The sequence below is a fragment of the Melospiza georgiana genome, chromosome 20 (assembly GCF_028018845.1).
Source record: "Melospiza georgiana isolate bMelGeo1 chromosome 20, bMelGeo1.pri, whole genome shotgun sequence".
NCBI classification, from domain to species: domain Eukaryota; kingdom Metazoa; phylum Chordata; class Aves; order Passeriformes; family Passerellidae; genus Melospiza; species Melospiza georgiana.
In genome coordinates this window covers 4062531-4080415 of record NC_080449.1, presented here as the reverse complement: position 1 = coordinate 4080415, position 17885 = coordinate 4062531, and the positions used below count along the sequence as shown (strand labels likewise).

The following is a 17885-nucleotide window of genomic DNA, read 5'->3' as shown; positions in this document are numbered from 1 at the left end:
GGTCACTGAGTCCCCATTTCCCCATGCACCATATGGGGTCACTGTGCCCCTAAGTCCCTATGCACCATTTGGGGTCACTGAGCCCCCATTTCCCTATGCACCATTTGGGGTCACTGAGTCCCCAGGTCCCTGTGCATCATTTGGGGGTCACTGAGCCCCCATTTCCCTGTGCACCTTTGGGGTCACTGTGCCCCTAAGTCCCTGTGCACCATTTGGGGATCACTGAGCCCCCACTTCCCCATGCACCATTTGGGGTCACTGAGTCCCCAGGTCCCTGTGCATCATTTGGGGGTCACTGAGCCCCCATTTCCCTGTGCACCATTTAGGGTCACTGAGCCCCCACTTCCCCTTGCACCATGCCCCTAAGTTCCTGTGCACCTTTGGGGTCACTGAGCCCCTAGATCCGTGTGCGCCATTTTGGGTCACTGAGCCCCCATTTCCCTGTGCACCATTTGGGGTCACTGAGTCCCCAGGTCCCTGTGCATCATTTGGGGGTCACTGAGCCCCCATTTCCCTGTGCATCATCTTGGGGTCACTGTGCCCCTAAGTCCCTGTGCACCATTTGGGGTCACTGAGCCCTCATCCTACCCAGCCTGCCCGCCCTCGGGGTGGCTCTGGACGGGATCACTCTGGAAGCAGGAGAAGCCCCCCAAGCCCTGCTGCCCCCCAGTGCCTTGGGACAGCTTCCCCAATCCCAGTGACAGCCCTGGGGGTTTGCCTGGGGGTCCGGGGGTGTGGGGGAGCACACACAGGGGGGCTGGGGGCGCTGGGCCGCCCCTCCCTCCCAGTGCAGGCTGCTGAGCCGTGTCCCCTCCGCAGGGATCTCGGAGGACTCCCGGGTGGAGGCTCCCGCCTTCACGGACGCCATCCGCATGTACCGGCAGTCCAAGGAGCAGTACGGCACCTGGGACATGCTCTGCGGCAACGAGACCCAGGTGGGCACCGCGCCCCCGAACCGGGCTCCCAGGGCTGGGGGTCTGCAGGCTCCCCAAAAACCTCCTGCTTCCACAGGTCCTGAGCAACCTGGTGATGGAGGAGCTGCTCCCCGAGCTCAGGAGCACCATCGGGCCCCGGCTGAAGGGCAAAGCCCCGGAGCGCCAGCGGACCTGGATCCAGGTGTGGGGCTGGGGCTGCCGGGGGGGTGCCCAGCGTCCCTGCCCTCCCCATTGCTGCAGAGCCGCCTTGGGGAGCCTCCTTTCCCCCCTGGGCTCGGTGCCCACCTTCCTTCCCCACTGGGTTCTGTGCCCACCTCCCTTTCCCCTGGTTTCGGTGCCCACCTCCCTTCCCCACTGGGTTCTCTGCCCACCTCCCTTCCCCACTGGGTTCTCTGCCCACCTCCTTTCCCCGCTAGGGTCAATGCCCACCTCCCTTCCCTGCTGGGGTCAATGCCCACCTCCCTTCCCCACTGGGTTCTCTGCCCACCTCCTTTCCCCGCTGGGGTCAATGCCCACCTCCCTTCCCTGCTGGGTTCTGTGCCCATCTCCCTTCCCCACTGGGTCCTGTGCCCACCTCCCTTCCCCCTGTGCTCGGTGCCCACCGGCTTCTCTGCCCCCTTCTCCCGGCCCCTTCCAAAGAACCCAGTGCTTTCTCCAGAGTGGATTTTTCAAGCTCCTTCAGTGCCCCTGCCCAGCCCTGCCCAGCCCCGCCTGGGGCCAGCCGAGCAAACAGGAGGAAGCCCAGCCCCGGAGCCAAGCCTGTCCCGGCTAAATTTAGCGAGCCATTTTTAGAGCAGCGCGGGCTAAATCCGGCCCAAACCCTTGCGAAAGACTGAGGGCTCTTCAGAGCTGCCTGTTAAAACCTTAAACCCCGATAATTACCACCAGGCTCGTAATGGGCCACTTGAGCGGCCTGAAAACACACAAACGCTGCTTTTCCAAAAGCTGCTGTGGCTGGGGAGGAGGGAGGAGGGGAGGGCTCTGCATCCTGCCAGCCCCAAAATCGCCGCCTTTGGCTGCAAAGTGAGCGTGAAGCCTCAGCGAGTGGCTCCATCCTGCTCAGGAGCTTGGCTCTGGGAGCCCAGGGAAGGGGAACAGGGCAGGGAACAGATTTCAGGGTGGGCTGGGGCTCTCCTGCTTGGACCACCGCTGTCCCTGGACCACCAGTGTCCCCAGACCTGCAGCACCCCAGACCTGCAGCACTCCCAGACCTGCAGCACCCCCAGACCTGCGACATTCCCAGATCTGCAACATCCCCAAGCATCCCCAGCCCTGCAGCATTCCCACACCTGCAGCATCCCCAGACCTGCAGCATTTTCACACCTGCTGCATCCCCAGACCTGCAGCATTCCCAGACCTGCAACATCTCCAGCCCTGCAACATCTCCAGCCATGCAACATCCCCAGCCCCACAGCATCCCCAGACCTGCAGCATTTCCAGACCTGCAGCATTCCTGGACATGCAGCATCCCCAGCCCTGTATGGGGCAGGTTGCCTGATGGAGGCAGCACTCACCTCTCTGCCCCTCCAGCACCACTTGGAAGCAGTTTCTGCACTGCAGGAGCTCCATCTCACCCCACTGGGGGGTCCCTGGTGTGGAAACCCCTGGCAGGCTGTGGGGAAGGTCCTGTCAGGGCACAGGGGATGGCTCAGCAGACCCTGCAGGCACTGTTTGGGGTGCAGCTGGAGGGTCTCTGACCCCCCACCTGTGCTCCCAGGTGTCAGATGCTGTCTATAGGATGGTCTATGAGCTGGCCAAGGCACAGTACGATGCAGCTGTGGCCAGGTGTGAGCAGGAGCGGCCGCAGCTGGAGAGCACCATCCGCACGGACATGGACCAGATCATCACCTCCAAGGAGCACCTGGCCAGCAAGATCCGAGGTACAGGGGTGCCCTGGCACTTGTGGGTGTGCCCATGGCTCCTGGGGGGCTGTTCCTGGGGTGCAGCACAGCCCCTGGCACCCTTAGGGGGGTGCATGTCCCCACTGGCATCGTCCCAGGGGTGGGGGACAAGGTGGGCAGTCACCCCCTATGGAGAAACAAGGTGACCCCTGAGGCAGGGAATGGTTGGTATCTGACTCTATTGATTCAGAATGCTGAACATTCACTTTAAACTATATTACATTACATTATAACTATATTAGAGATATTATATTACATTATATTATATTATAGTATATTACATTACATTACATTCTACTTACTACTAACTGAAAAACTCGTGACTTGTGAAAAAATATTACATTTATATTATATAATATTATATATATTATATTATATTATATTATATTATATTATATTATATTATATTATATTATATTATATTATATTATATCATATCATATCATATCATATCATATCATATCATATCATATCATATCATATTTTACATTACATTACATTTTATTATATCATACTTACTGCTAACTGAAAAACTCGTGCCTGTCTGCAGACTGACAGTCCACACAGCTTGGACTTGCTATGCTAATTAACATAATCTCCACCAAAATCTAATTACCCAATTCCTTCAGGTAAACAATCTTCCCACCACATTCTACATGTGCAAAACACTCAGAGCAGCAAGCAGAGATAAAAATTGTTTTCTCTCTGTGTTTCTCCAGGAGAAAACCTGAGAGAGAGAATTAGATCTCTGTTCAGAGAATGTGAATGCCACAACCCCCTGGCATGGAGGTGGGGCAGGAGTGGGTTCAGGACAGAGCAGGGGCAGCCTGCAGGAGCTCCTTGTGTTGCTGTGAAAGGAGGAGACTCCTCCTGGAGGGCTTTGGGAGCAGGGGCAGCTCCTCCTTGCTGGGGTGGGTGTAGGATGTGGTGTGAAGGGCTGGGAGGACAGAGGAGCCTCACCATCCCCATCCCTGCTCTTTCCCAGCCTTTGTCCTGCCCAAGGCAGAGGTCTGTGTCCGTAACCACGTGCAGCCCTACATCTCCTCCATCCTGGAGGCCCTGATGACCCCCACGAGCCAGGGCTTTGCTGAGGCACGGGAGGTGTTCTTCAAGGAGGTCACCGACATGAACATGAACGTGGTCAACGAGGGCGGCCTGGAGAAGCTGGTGGAGGTGAGACCTGGTGGTGCTGGTGGTGCTCCTTGCCAGCTCAGGGGTGACAGGGCCAGTCCTGCTTCCACCCCCAGTGTGGACGGCACTGGGAGAGCCCAGGCTGAGAAGATTCCACCCATGAGGGGTGGAATGTCCCTGCCCTGAGTGTGTGGAGAGGCTGAGCTTGGCTTTGTCCCCAGTACATGGAGAAGCTCTCCCACCTGGCCTTCCACCCCGTGAAGATGCAGTCATGCTATGAGAAGATGGACCAGCTGAAACTGGAGGGTCTGCAGCAGCGATTCGATGTCTCCAGCACATCTGTCTTCAAGCAGAGGGCCCAGATCCACATGAGACAGGTGGGATGGGGACCAGAGTCCTCCTCTGTCCCCGTGGGCTGGGAACAGAGGTTGGGGGAGCCCAGGTTGGGATGTTTGTGCTGCCTCTTTGGTCTGGAGCCCATGGTGGGCTTGGGCATCCTGGCAGAGCCTCCTGGCCCCTTTGCCACAGAGCCCACTGGCACCAGCAAGGCCAGTGAGCCAGTTCTGGGGTCTGATCCAGCCTAACCTGGCATGGGGTGTAGGGGATGAGCTCTGATCAACCTCCTCTCCCAACTGCCTTGATCCTGGGAGGTCAGGGATTTGTGCAGAGTGAAGGCTCTTTGCCTGTTGGATATTGGGATTTAGGAATTCCTCCCTGTGAGGGATCCCTGGCAGTGCCCAAGGCCAGGTTGGACACGGCTTGGAATAACCTGGGACAGTGGGAGATGTCCCTGCCCATGGATGAATTCACCCTCTGGATGAATTTAGGGTCCCTCCCACCCCAAACCAGTGCAGGGCTCTGTGCTGTGTCTCACCTCGGTGTGGCAGTGCCCCAAGAGCCCCCTGCCCACCCTTTGGGTGCCCCCCACGCTGACCACGTGTCTCTGGCCACAGCAAATGGACGATGCTGTGTACACCTTCGAGACCCTGCTGCACCAGGAGCTGGGCAAGCTGCAGGGCAAGGACGAGCTGTGCAAATCCATCCAGCGCATCCTCGAGAGGGTGCTCAAGGTGAGCTGAAACAGGAGCTTTTTTGAACTGTCTCATAAGCTTTTGGAGGTCTGTTTCACACCCAAGATAGCCCAGCTACCTTTGGAGGCATAAAATTAGCAGGATGGCTTCTGTTGCAGTGTTGGAAACAAAAAGGTTTTAAAAAAAGGCAAAATAAACTCTTTATAGAGAAAAACTGAGACAGGTGCAAGAAGTTCTTACTCTTGGTAAAACACCTCACAAAAGCCTTTTTTTTTTTTCTCTTCTTTTTCTAGTGAATTGTCCAGGTGGGACTTTTTGACTCTTTTCCAGTTAGCTATCCTTTAGTTTGAGGTGAAGTCCCCCACACCTATGAGATGCCTTTTTCACCTAATCCAGGAGAGAAACTTCTGGGCTTCTTTCCTTTTTAAGGAGACAAAGGATAGCTTGGTCACTCTGTCAACAACGGGCACATTCCTACAATGAGCCAGGGGGTCAGGCCTTTGGTGGCCTTTGGTGGCCTTTGGTGGCCTTGATCTTTGGCCAGGGAAGAGGCTGGCAGTGATGTTATCCATTTCAAAATTCTTTAAGGGTTTTAATGGATTTTCTACTTCAAAAATCTTTTAGGGGTTTCATGGATTTTCTATTTCAAAAGTCTTTTAGGGGTTTCATGGATTTTGCTGGGGGCAGGCCAGTGGGAAATCACCTGGAGGAGCCAGGTCCCCTCTGAGCACATCTGTAAAATGTGCTGAACCCCAGGGTTCAGACTGACCCCAAAGCCTCCTGCAGCCAGCAGTGGAGGAGCTGGCTCCTACCCGGGCTCAGAAACACTGGAAGCAGCTGCAGAGAGGGGTGTGAGGCCAGAGGGGTCTGTGTGAATGGGCTGGGGGGCAAATCTCAGGGGTTTGTGCCCGTGGGCAGGGGCAGCCAGCCCACAGCCCTGGGTGACCTGGGGCACCTCTCACCCTGCAGAAATTCGACTATGACAGCAGCACTGTGAGGAAGAAGTTCTTCAGGGAGGCCCTGCTGCAGATCACCATCCCCTTCCTGCTGAAAAAGCTGGCACCCACCTGCAAGGGGGTAAGAGGGGAAGGTTTGAGGTTCAGGGGAGGACTGTCCACCCCCATGGAGGGGCTGGAGCATCCATTCCCCCCAACCTGCTGGGCTGAGCCGCCTCTCCCCTGGCAGGAATTAGCCAAGTTCCAGGAGCTGATCTTCGAGGACTTTGCCAGCTTCATCCTGGTGGAGAACACCTACGAGGAGGTGGTGCTGCAGTCAGTGATGAAAGACATCATGCAAGGTAGGCTCCTGTGGCACCTGCTGAGGAGAGGGTGACCCCTGCAGGGTCCTGTGGCACCTGGACAGGAGGGGGTGAGCTCTGCATGGTTCTGGGGGCTGTGTGAGGAGGGGGTGACCTCTGCAGGGTGTTGGGAGCTGAATGAGAAGACCCTGTATGTTCACTCTGCAGGATTTTGGGGGCTGTGTGAGGAGGGAGTGACTTTTGCAGGATTTTGGGGGTTGTACAGGGTTTTGGGGACGCCCTATGACAGGGGCTGGATAAGGAGGAGTGTTCCCACGCAGAGCCAGCTGGGGGATGTACAAGGAGGGGCGACTCCATGCTGGGAGCTGTATGAGGAGGGGGTGATCCCATGTGGGGTGCTGGGGGCTAGATGAAGAAGGAGTGACCCTCTGCAGGGTGCTGGGGTGTCTCTGGTGAGGGGTGACCCCATACCAGATGTTGGGGACCCTATAAGGAGGGGTGACCCTGTGCAGGGTGTTGGGGACTCTATAAGGATGTCTGACCCCGTGCAGGGTGTGGGGGGTTGTATGAGGAGGGGGTGACCCCATATAGGGTGTTGGGGACTCCTTAAGGAGGGCTGACCCCATACAGGATATTGGGGACTCTGTAAGGAAGGGTGACCCCATACAGGTTGCTGGGGACTCAGTAAGGAGGAGTGACCCCATACAGGGTGTTGGGGACTCTGTAAGGAGGGCTGACCCCATACAGGGTGTTGGGGACTCTGTAAGGAGGGCTGACCCCATACAGGGTGTTGGGGACTCTGTAAGGAGGAGTGACCCCATACAGGGTGTTGGGGACTCCATAAGGAGGGCTGACCCCATACAGGGTGTTGGGGACTCAGTAAGGAAGGCTGACCCCATACAGGTTGTTGGGGACTCAGTAAGGAGGGCTGACCCCATAGAGGGTGCTGGGGACTCAGTAAGGAAGGCTGACCCCATACAGGGTGTTGGGGACTCAGTAAGGAGGGCTGACCCCATACAGGGTGCTGGGGACTCAGTAAGGAAGGCTGACCCCATACAGGGGGCTGGTGGCTCCCCCACAAGCAGCTTTCCCACCTGGCTGCCCCCTGGCAGGGCTGAGCAGAGGGTGGCATGCTGCCCCCCTGCCCAGCTCCAGCCCCCCATCCCAGCACCCCGGGGAGGACTGGCCGAGGCGCCCCAGCCCGGCCGTGCCCGCAGCCCCCTGAGCTGTCCCTCCTGTCCCCAGCTGTGAAGGAGGCGGCCGTGCAGCGCAAGCACAACCTGTACAGGGACAGCATGGTGATGCACAACAGCGATCCCAACCTGCACCTGCTGGGAGAGGGCCTGCCCATCGACTGGAGCGAGGAGTACAGCGGGCAGCCCGAGGAGCCGGCCGCCGAGCGGCGCCGCAGGGCCAAGCAGGTGGTGTCGGTCATCCAGGACGACGAGGGGGCCCTGCCCTATGGGGCTGAGGCCCTGCTGCAGCCCGGCTCCCCTGAGGCGGGGCAGGCAGAGCAGGCACAGCCCGGGGCGCCCCCCAGCCCCCCGGATGCGGTGCAGGAGATCCGGGAGGCGCTGGCACAGCAGAGCCTGGGGGACGGTGCCAGGCTGGAGGAGCGGCTGATGAACGGCACCGAGGGCAGCGGGGCCAGTGAGGAGGGCGTGCTGCTGGCAGGGGGTGCCACACAGCAGGGCCCAGCCCGGGATGGGGACGGGGTGAGCTGTGCCACAGCAGCAGCACCAGCACCTGGAGCTGAGGTTCCATCAGGAACGGGCAGAGAACGTGTCACACCAGCGTCCTCACCTGTCCCTGGAGCTGAGGTGTCATCAGGGGGGCAGCGTGTCACACCAGCGTCCTCACCTGTCCCTGCAGCTGAGATCCCTTCAGGAATGGGCAGAGAACGTGTCACACCAGCGTCCTCACCTGTCCCTGGAGCTGAGGTGTCATCAGGGGGGCAGCGTGTCACACCAGCATCCTCACCTGTCCCTGCAGCTGAGGTCCCGTCAGGAGCTGGGACACGCCGGCCTGCACCAGCACCCCCTGTGCCTGGAGCTGAGGTGTCATCAGGGGGGCAGTGTGCCACACCAGCACTGTCACCTGTCCCTGGAGCTGAGGTCCCATCAGGGACTGGGAGACGTCCTGCACCAGCATCACCTGTGCCCAGAGCTGATGTCCCAGCAGAGGCTGAGGTGCCCCCTGTCACACCAAGATCATCCGTGCCAGCTTCCCCCGGCTCTGCAGCTGATGTCCCATCAGGGGCTGAGGTGCCACATGTCACTCCAAGATCTTCCATCCCAGCATCTGTGACCAGAGCTGATGTCCCATCAGAGGCTGAGGCGCCACACGTCACACCAAGGTCATCCGTGCCCAGGGCTGATGTCCCATCAGTGCCCAGCGTGCCACAGGGCACAGCAGCCCCGGCCAGCCCCCGAGCCAGTGTCACAGCAGAGGCCGAGGTGCCCCGTGTCACAGCAGAGGCCGAGGTGCCCCGTGTCACAGCAGCACCACCTGGAGGGCACAGCCCATCAGCAGCGTGTCACCAGCACGGTGACAAGGAGCCAGGCGAGCCCAGGGGCACCACAGAGAGCGGTGAGGGGGTGCAGACTGAGTTCTAGCCCCAGCCTCTGCCATGGACTGGCCCCGGTGACACTGGGGCTGAGGGAGGGGGACAGGACCCCCGCGATGGAGAGCAGCACTGTGGGAGAGGGAGGGGATGGGGACACCCAGACCTTGCTGCCCAAGGGGGTCCCACTGCCACAGCCCCATGGGTCTGACTGGGGTGGCCCCAGCCTGGCTTGGGGCATCCCCTGCGCTCTGCTCTGTCCTTCTTCTGCCTTATTTTCTTTCCTACTGAGGAGATGCTTTACTGAAGAGCTTTACCTGCCCCCCACACCAGTGCCTGGGGCTGCTGGGGGGGCTGGCACTAGCCCTGCTGAGGGAGGGTGTGTGGGACACTCCTGGCTGTCCCCAGGGTTGTCCCTTCCCCAGTCTGGGGTGTTTCCTCAGAGCCTGCCCACTGCCACCCATCCAAGGGGGGGGTTTCTGGGAGTGTGCCCACTGCCATCCCCACCTGGCCAGCTCCAGGAGTGCCAGTGGGAGCGGGAACTGCTGGGGATGATGGCAAACAGGATGGCAAATGGGGACATGACAGGGACAGCAATGCTGGGGGGCTTGAGCCACCACTGAGGGCGAGAGCACTGGGATAGCTGTGGGTTGCTGGTGCCCAGACTGGGCTGACAGCATCCAAGTTGGGCTTACAGCGTCCAGACTGAGCTTACAGCGTCCAGACTGAGCTTACAGCATCCAGACTGAGCTTACAGCGTCCAGACTGAGCTTACAGCATCCAGACTGAGCTTACAGCGTCCAGACTGAGCTTACAGCATCCAGACTGGGCTCCTGGTACCCAGGCTGGGCTCACAGCACCCACCCCCAGCCACCCTCACCCCCAGGAGCTATTTCAGGAGCTATTCTAAGTTCAGAGTTCAATCTCTGGGGAAGGTGGCACCCAGGCTGTGCCAGGCAGGACTGGGATAATTCCAGGCTCAGCTTGCTGTGCAGTGGAGAGGTCCCAGCCCTTGCCCTCCACATCTCCTCAGCACCTCCCATGGCTGGTTTCTCCAGTTTTGCAGGTTTTGGCATCTGCTGTGCTGGCTGAGCAAAGAGCAGGGGGTTGCTGACCCCTCTGTGTGTCATGAGGACAGGAGTGCTGCAGCCCCCACAGAGTGATGCCAAAAGTCCTGGAGGTGCTGGGGGTCTGCAGGACCCCTGGGTGTGACACCTGGAGCAGGGACCAGCACCCCAACACCCACCTGTGCCCAGCCTAACCCACTCAGGGGGGCCCCCAAAGTGGCTTGGGACGCCCCCCTCAAAGTGCCTTTCTCTGTGAACTTCAAACCTGTCTCTTCCAGGATATTTTATTAAGAAAGTTATACAAATGTTTAAAGATATGCTTATAATAATTAATAAAATGGAAAAGCTTTATTTAAAGCCAGAGGAGCCTCTCCTTATTGCTGAAACACCTCCCTGGGCAGGGCTGGGGATCCCCAGTCCCACTGTGAGACCCAGGGGTGTCCCGTCCTGAGCCCACCCAGCAGTGACACAAGCCAGGAGTGGAGCTGAGATGATTTTATTCAAAGGGATGTCCTGAGGAAGCAGCAAGAGGCACCAGGAGCAGCATTTCCCTGCTCCAGCCCCATCCCTGAAGCACAGGAGCGGGGTGGGGGTGGCAGGACCCCCAGTGTCCCCAAAGGCACTGTGTGAAAAGGGGCTTGGTGCAGGGCAGCTCTGGGCAGGAGGGTCCCTGTCCCCAGCAAGTCACCGGCTCGTTCCTGTTCCAGCCAGGATGAACCTCCTCGAAAAGCAGGGAGGGGAGGAAATGCCAGCACTGCCCCCACCCTGCTGTCACCACCCGGACAAAGGTCCCTGAGAGCCAGGGGACAGCCACCAGCTGAGTGGCAGCATGGCCATGGGGCTCCCTGTCCCCAGAGCAGGGCCCCAGCAAGTCCTTGGGGTTCTGTGTCCCACAGAGCACGGGGACAGAGCCAGAAGTGACAGCAGCTGTTCCAGACAAAGGAGCAGGAGGTGGGACACGTGTGCCACCACGCCGGGGGGCTCTAGCCCCGGCCCAGCAGCGGGTACACCATGAAGTAGCCCAGGGTGGAGCCTGCAATGGCCCCCAGGAAGATCCAGGCGTTGTAGGACATGACTGCCAGCATCACCATGTAGCCCAGCACCACCTGCAGCACGTGGAACAGAGTCTGGGCCACGTGGAACCAGAACCACCTGGGCAAGGAGAGGGGAAATGCCATCAGTGAGGGGCTGGCACAGCTGGAATCACCTCCCACCAGGAGCCTGGAGAGGACACAGGGGGTTTGGGCAGCAGGGAGAGGGGTGGGGGCTACAAACAGCAGCTCAGGGGGAAATCCTGCTCCAGAATCAATGAGGCTGGCAGGAAGAGCAGCCTGAGGAATGATCTGTGATTAAATACAAATGGAAAAACCCAGGGCTTGGCTCCAAAGAAGGAACTGCCAGGGCCTCGTGGGGACTGAGTTGTTGCTTGCGCCCATCCCCAAACCAGCAGGACCCTCCTGCACCCTGCACAACCACACCTGGAGGGGAACATGAGCCTCCAGCCACCACCCTGGACACCTCCCAGGGCATCTGGAGGGGCTGGGCTGCCACTGGAGCCCCGTCCCCAGGCTGTACACACCCCCCTTCCCTGGGAGCTCACAGCCCTTCTCCCCTGTGTGCTGACCATGGCCCCACAGCTCCATCCCTGACCCCCAGGTGGTGCCAGGGCTCCCTGGGTACCTGCCCTGCGCGGGGTCGCTCTGCTCCTCCTCCTGGGGCTCCGTCAGGGCCTCGTGGCTGAGGCTGCGGGGCAGGGCCAGCAGCGCCCGCCGCAGCAGCACGGCCTTGCCCATCTTCACAGCCTCATAGAGCACAGAGAGCAGCAGGATCACCAGCACTGAGAGCACCATCCCTGCAGGAGAGACACCCCAGCACTGCCATGGGATCACCATCCCTGCAGGACAGACACCCCAACACTGCCATGGGATCACCATCCCTGCAGGACAGACACCCCAACACTGCCATGGGATCACCAGCGCTGAGAGCACCATCCCTGCACAAGAGACACCCCAACACTGCCATGGGATCACCAGCACTGAGAGCACCATCCCTGCAGGACAGACACCCCAACACTGCCATGGGATCACCAGCACTGAGAGCACCATCCCTGCAGGACAGACACCCCAATGTCGCAGACTTCTTTCTATGAAAATCCTTTCCTTAGGATTTTTCCTCCTGAGAAGCTGAAAGGCCTCAGGAACAAAATGTAAACCCTGATTATCTGCTGCTGTGGAATGCCACAGGTACATCTGGGATTGGCCTCATGTGGTTGTTTCTAATTAATGGCCAATCACAGTCAACTGGCTCTCACTTTGTCCAAGCCACAAACCTTTGTTGATTCATTCCTTTCGATTCTTGGCTTAGCTAACCTTCTGAGATGACCCTTATCTTCTATTCTTTTAGTGTAGTTTTAATGTAATATATATATCTTAAAATAATAAATCAAGACTTCTAAAATATGAAGTCAGATCTACATCTCTTCCCTCATCCTAAGACCCCTGTGAACACGGTCACACCCCAACACTGCCATGGGATCACCAGCACTGAGAGCACCATCCCTGCAGGAGAGACACCCCAACACTGCCATGGGATCACCAGCACTGAGAGCACCATCCCTGCAGGAGAGACACCCCAACACTGCCATGGGATCACCAGTGCTGAGAGCACCATCCCTGCAGGACAGACACCCCAACACTGCCATGGTCCCTGCAGGACAGACACCCCAACACTGCCATGCACGGGGAGAGCCTCTGGGGGTGACAGGGACACAGCAGGGCCCAGCACGGGGAGCTTGGGGGATGTGGGGTGCTCCTGGCACCGGGCTGGGCAGCAGGGTTGTTAAATGTCAGGGAATTGTGTGTTTAGCTTTTTAACTCACAGAGTTAGGTTGGAAAAGCTGTTTGAGATCATTAAGGTCAACCTGTGACCTCACCCAACAGCACCTTGTCACCCAGACCATGGCACTGAATGCCCCATCCAGTCCCTCCTCAAACACCTCCAGGGACACTGACTCCTCCCTGGACAGCCCCTTCCAATGAAGAAATTTTTCCTAGATTCTTAATTTAGGAAAATGGAGAATAAACTAAGCCTAAACTTCTCCTGGCTCAGCTGAAGGCTGTGCCCTCTTGTCCTAGAGAGCTGCTGTGAAACAAATACACAGCTTTGCATTGACTCCACAAAGAACGTGGGAGTTAAAATACAATGTTGGGAGAATAAACAAAATCAGAAAGAAGAGTGAAAGTGGGAAGCTGAGCCACTCTTGAGTGCTCTGGGGGCTTCACACAACTCCCTGCCTGCTGCTCTTGGCTTGGGAGGATCAAGCTGTGCCTGGGGAATGCCCAGCACACAGCACAGCTCAGCAGGGAGGGGCAGGTGCTGCCAAAAACTGCTCCAGGAGCACAGAGAGCTCTGCAGGGAGGGGATGGAGTGATGGACAGGGACTGAGGGACAGGGATGGATATGGAAGAATGGATAGAAGGATGAAGGAACAGGGAAGGAAGGAAGGAAGGAAGGAAGGAAGGAAGGAAGGAAGGAAGGAAGGAAGGAAGGAAGGAAGGAAGGAAGGAAGGAAGGAAGGAAGGAAGGAAGGAAGGAAGGAAGGAAGGAAGGAAGGAAGGAAGGAAGGAAGGAGATGGATGGAGTGGGACAGGGATGGAGGGATGAAACAGGGATGGATGGATGGATGGATGGATGGATGGATGGATGGATGGATGGATGAATGAAGGAACAGGGATGGAAGGATGGATGAATGGATGGATGGATGGATGGATGGATGGATGGATGGATGGATGGATGGATGATGGATGGATGATGGATGGATAGGACAGATGGATGGAAGGATGAAGGAAGACAGACAGAAGGACGGATGGATGGATAGGGTTGGACAGGGATGGATGGATGGATGGATGGATGGATGGATGGATGGATGGACGGATGGATGGACAGGATGGGGTTGGACAGGGATGGACAGGATGTATGGAGGGATGGATGGATGGATGATGGATGGATAGGACAGATGGATGGAAGGATGAAGGAACACGGACAGACAGACGGACGGATGGATAGGGTTGGACAGGAATGGATGGATGGATGGATGGATGGATGGATGGATGGATGGATGGATGGATGGATGGATGGATGGATGAGGGATGTCCCAGGGCTGGCAGCCTACCTGTGGGGCTGTGGACACTCCAGAAGTCGAAGAGCAGCACGACTGTGTCCGAGAAGTAGAAGGTCATCTGGAAGAGAGGCCAGGGAAGGGCAGTGCAGGAGCCCTGGGGTGATGGGTGCCCACACTGCCAGCAGGCCCTGCACCCCCACCCTGGCATGCTCAGCTGGGGAGTCCCCAAATGGTGCAAGGCTCTCCCCAGCTCTGAAACGGGAAGAGGAACTCGCACAGACAATCACAGTCACGCTGAGCTGTGATTGTCCCGTGAGCTCCAGCAGGATGATTCCCACCCCCAGCAGCAGCTCCTGTGTGTGTCTGGGCTGTGGCAAAAAGCCACTTTACCCCTGTGACAATGAGAAATGAATTCAGGACTTCATCTACATGGATTTGAGGAGGGAAGGTCCCTGGGGACAGGTGGAGGCTGAGGGGAAGTTGGTGGGCAGAGCCTCCGCTCCCCTCCCAGGGCACAGAAACCTCCTGCACTGCCAGGACACCCAAAAACTCAACAACCAAGGCACCCAGAGCCACAGGTGTGACCACCCAACAACAGGGACCAGGTCCAGAGCCACAAGTGTGACCACCCAACAACAGGGACCAGGTCCAGAGCCACAGGTGTGACCACCCAACAACAGGGACCAGGTCCAGGGGCGCCTCCCTGGCAGAGGAGCATCCATCCCAACACTGCCAGGACGCGCAAGGGCAGCACCCCTCCTCCTTCACCCTGCTGAAACAGGAGGAGCAGGAATTGCTCTTGTGTAACATCAGCTGCAGAGCTCACACAGCTGCCCCATCTTTCCCAAAAGGTGGAATTTTAATTTTGCTGCGTTTCTCGTGCTCCCTTTGGTGAACCTCCCTAGGAGGTGTTTGTGGAGCTCACAGCTGCTGCTCTCCTGCACAGATCCGTGTTTGGCTGCTCTCTCCTGCCTTTTCCAACACCAGCAGAGGTGACTGACAGGAGCAGGACCAGCCTCAGGCAGAAATACCATCCAACAGCCCGTGGGTGTTCAGGCCACAGCCCGGCTCCAATTACAGCCCTCGGCCCTCCTTACCCACAGCACATTAGCACATGTAATTGGCTCACCCTTTTAAGCCTCCTTTGGCCACAGATTAATGATAATTAGCCTTTAAATGAAGCTATTTCTCCTTCACAAGCTTCACCCACAGGTGGTAGAAGGAGCAGGTGAGTGTTTTAGGGATAGGGGACAGAAGTGATGGGCAAAACCAGAGTCATTAACTTTGGAAAAGCCACCAAATATAATGAAATCCAAATATTAACCCAGCATGCCAAGGTCTCCACTAAACCCTGTCCCCAAGTGCCACCTCTCTGTGTTTTCTGAACAATTCCAGGCATGGTGATTCCACCCTTTCCCTGGGCAGCCCAGAGATCCAGAAGATCCCTTTGTTGCCCCAGCCTGAGGTGGAGCCACATTTTTTGGGGTTCCCAGCATGGTTGTGACACCAAAATAACGCTCCTTGGGCCAACAGCGATGCCACAGAGAGATTTCTCGGTGGGTGAAGGTCAAGAGGCCAAAATCCTAAAAATCCCTGCATTCTTCCCAACGGGGAAGAGCCACCACCAGCAGGGAGATGTCCCAGGGTGTTGAGGGATGTTGTTCAGAGGGAGGGGACCCCGTCCTCCCCCACCTGCCCTGCAGCAGGGATTGGATTGAGCAGGTGAGGCTGCACCCAGCTCCTCCCCCGCAGGAATTCACACCGGGAACAAAAACTTGTTGGGAAATCTCCTGAGCTCAAGGTGTATTTAGGGCAGGAGCTGCTGCACTTTTGGGGTTGTTCTAGCAAAACCAGTGGTGCCTGCACAGAGCAGGGCCAGGCTGCACCCCAGCCTGCTGCTCCAGCCCAACTGGGATGTCTGATCCCACATCTTGGATAAAGCTGCAGCACCCTGACCCAATCTGGACAGTCCCAGCTGCAGCCCCACACTGGGGACACACTGGTTATGAGGATGTCCCCAAACTGGAATCCTCCTCAAGGCCTTGCTGCTTCAGGGGGCTGGGAGCCCTAAACATGAAACAGAACCATGGAATGGTTTGGGTTATAAGGGATCCTAAAGTTCATTTTGTCCCAGCCCTGCCGTGGGCAGGGATACCTTCCACCATCCCAGGCTGCTCCAAGCCCTGTCCAACCCGACCCTGGACACTTACAGGGAGATTTAAGGAGTTATAGGGGGATTCACGGGGTTCCAGAGGGAATTCATGGGGTTCCAGATGGGGATTCATATAGTCCCGGGGGGGATTAGGGGCTTCCAGGATTATTTATGGGGTTCCAGGGGGGGAATCACGGGGTTTCAGGGGGGATTTCCAGGGTTCCAGGGTGAAATCATGAGGCTCCAAAGATTTAAGGAGGTCCAGGGTGGAATCATGGGGTTCCAGGGGCGATTCACGGGGTTACAGAGGGGATTTAAGGGGATCCAAGGGGATTTATGGGGTTCCAGGGGGATTTAAGGGGTTCCAGGCAGGAATTCATGGGATTCCAGGGTGGAATCACGGGGTTCCAGGGTGGATTCACGGGGTTCCAAGGGGATTTAAGGAGTTCCAGGGTGGAATAGGGGAATCCAGGGTGGAATAGGGGAATCCAGGGTGGAATCACGGGGTTCCAGTCAGATTTAAGGGGTTCCAGGGTGGAATCACGGGGTTCCAGGGTGGAATCACGGGGTTCCAGTCAGATTTAAAGGGTTCCAGGGTGGAATCACGGGTTTCCAGGGTGAAATCACGGAGTTCCAGGGTGGATATAAGGGGTTCCGGGTTGGAATCACGGTGTTCCGGGGGGATTTCCGGGGTTCCAGGAAGGTCTCCCGGTGCCGGCAGTGCCGTGCCCGTCCCGTCCCGGGGCTCACCTGCATGGTGGCGGCGGCAGCGGGCGTGGGGCCCGGCCCGTTCCCCCCGGGGCCGCTGTCACACCGATATCGCGGCGCTGTCCCGGCGCTGTCCCGGTGTTGTCACACCGATGTCACAGCCTGTCACGGGGATGTGGCGGCGCTGTCGCGGTGCCGTGTCTGGCGCGGGGCTCCCCGGGAGCTGTAGTGCAGGGCGGGCCCAGGCCCGTCCCCTCCTCCCCGCGGCCCTGCCGGGCTCCGCGCCCTGGGTACGGCCCGGCCTGGCCTCTGCGGCTCCGCTTTGCCTTCGCTCCCGGCTCCATCCTGAGCTAAGGACCCCAAGGGGTTTTCTGCTGGTCAACCCCGGCACCCTGAAAATGCTGAGAGATTTTTGGGGGTGTGCAGCGTGGAGTGGAGAAGCTCCAGGGAGAGCTCAGTGTCCCTAAAGGGGCTCCAGGAGAGCTGGAGAGGGACTGGGGACAGGGGATGGAGGGACAGGACACAGGGAATGGCTCCCACTGCCAGAGGGCAGGGCTGGATGGGATATTGGGAATTGGGAATTGTTCCCTGTGAGGGTGGGCAGGCCCTGGCACAGGGTGCCCAGAGCAGCTGTGGCTGCCCCTGGATCCCTGGCAGTGCCCAAGGCCAGGCTGGGCAGGGCTGGGAGCAGCCTGGGACAGGGGGAGGTGTCCCTGCTATCGGATGGTCTCTAAGTTCTATTCCAACCCAAACCATTTAGGAGTCTGTGATTTCATTTTCCCTACAGACAGGCAGGACAAAGGGGAACTTTCTTTCCAGCTGTGAGTAGAAGCATACAAATGTTTGCTCCATGCTGGGACTATCCAACCATCCCCATTACACCTGGGAACAGAGAGTGCTGAGCTGGCCCTGCCTCAGTTTCCCGAAGTGCCAGCAGGTGCAGGTGCCCACGAAGGCACCCAGTACTGCAGTGCCTGGCTCTGCACCACTAAAATCCCTCTCAGTGAGACAGACACTCA

At 58.0% G+C, this 17885-nt stretch overlaps 2 protein-coding genes across 5 annotated transcripts in view; one reads left to right on the top strand and one right to left on the bottom strand.

Moving 5' to 3' along the window:
- NIBAN2 (niban apoptosis regulator 2) overlaps positions 1–9765 on the top strand; it is a 42316-nt gene extending 32551 nt beyond the window's left edge. For 2 of the 3 annotated variants that reach the window (XM_058038370.1, XM_058038369.1), the window contains exons 6-14: positions 820–935; positions 1012–1116; positions 2653–2815; positions 3822–4009; positions 4189–4344; positions 4921–5037; positions 5968–6075; positions 6184–6295; positions 7502–9765. In XM_058038370.1, coding sequence (XP_057894353.1) covers positions 820–935; positions 1012–1116; positions 2653–2815; positions 3822–4009; positions 4189–4344; positions 4921–5037; positions 5968–6075; positions 6184–6295; positions 7502–8871 — 2435 coding nt within the window. In that variant the 3' untranslated portion in view covers positions 8872–9765. The remainder of the gene's footprint in view (positions 1–819; positions 936–1011; positions 1117–2652; positions 2816–3821; positions 4010–4188; positions 4345–4920; positions 5038–5967; positions 6076–6183; positions 6296–7501) is intronic. The other variant, XM_058038371.1, reaches the window with a different exon arrangement.
- A 6-nt stretch (positions 9766–9771) lies between these two features.
- On the bottom strand, positions 9772–16977 carry SLC31A2 (solute carrier family 31 member 2). 2 transcript variants are annotated; one of them, XM_058038374.1, is made up of 4 exons: positions 16909–16977; positions 14058–14124; positions 11567–11738; positions 9772–11038 (listed from the first exon to the last, which is right to left on the bottom strand). In XM_058038374.1, the coding sequence occupies exons 1-4, from the start codon at positions 16912–16914 to the stop codon at positions 10870–10872; spliced, it is 414 nt and encodes a 137-aa protein (XP_057894357.1). In that variant the 5' UTR covers positions 16915–16977; the 3' UTR covers positions 9772–10869. The 2 variants fall into 2 exon arrangements, with proteins under 2 accessions (XP_057894357.1, XP_057894356.1); XM_058038373.1 differs by lacking the exons at positions 14058–14124; positions 16909–16977 and having other exon boundaries at positions 11567–12341.
- Between the last annotated feature and the right edge of the window lie 908 nt (positions 16978–17885).

Bases quoted from the DNA above. Each gene is read 5' to 3' on its own strand.
- SLC31A2 (XM_058038373.1), bottom strand. From the start codon at position 12,135: ATGTACCTGTGGCATTCCACAGCAGCAGATAATCAGGGTTTACATTTT. The intron at 11,039-11,566 runs GTACCCAGGGAG...CTCCTTGCCCAG, and splicing joins AGCGACCCCGCGCAGGGCAG to GTGGTTCTGGTTCCACGTGG.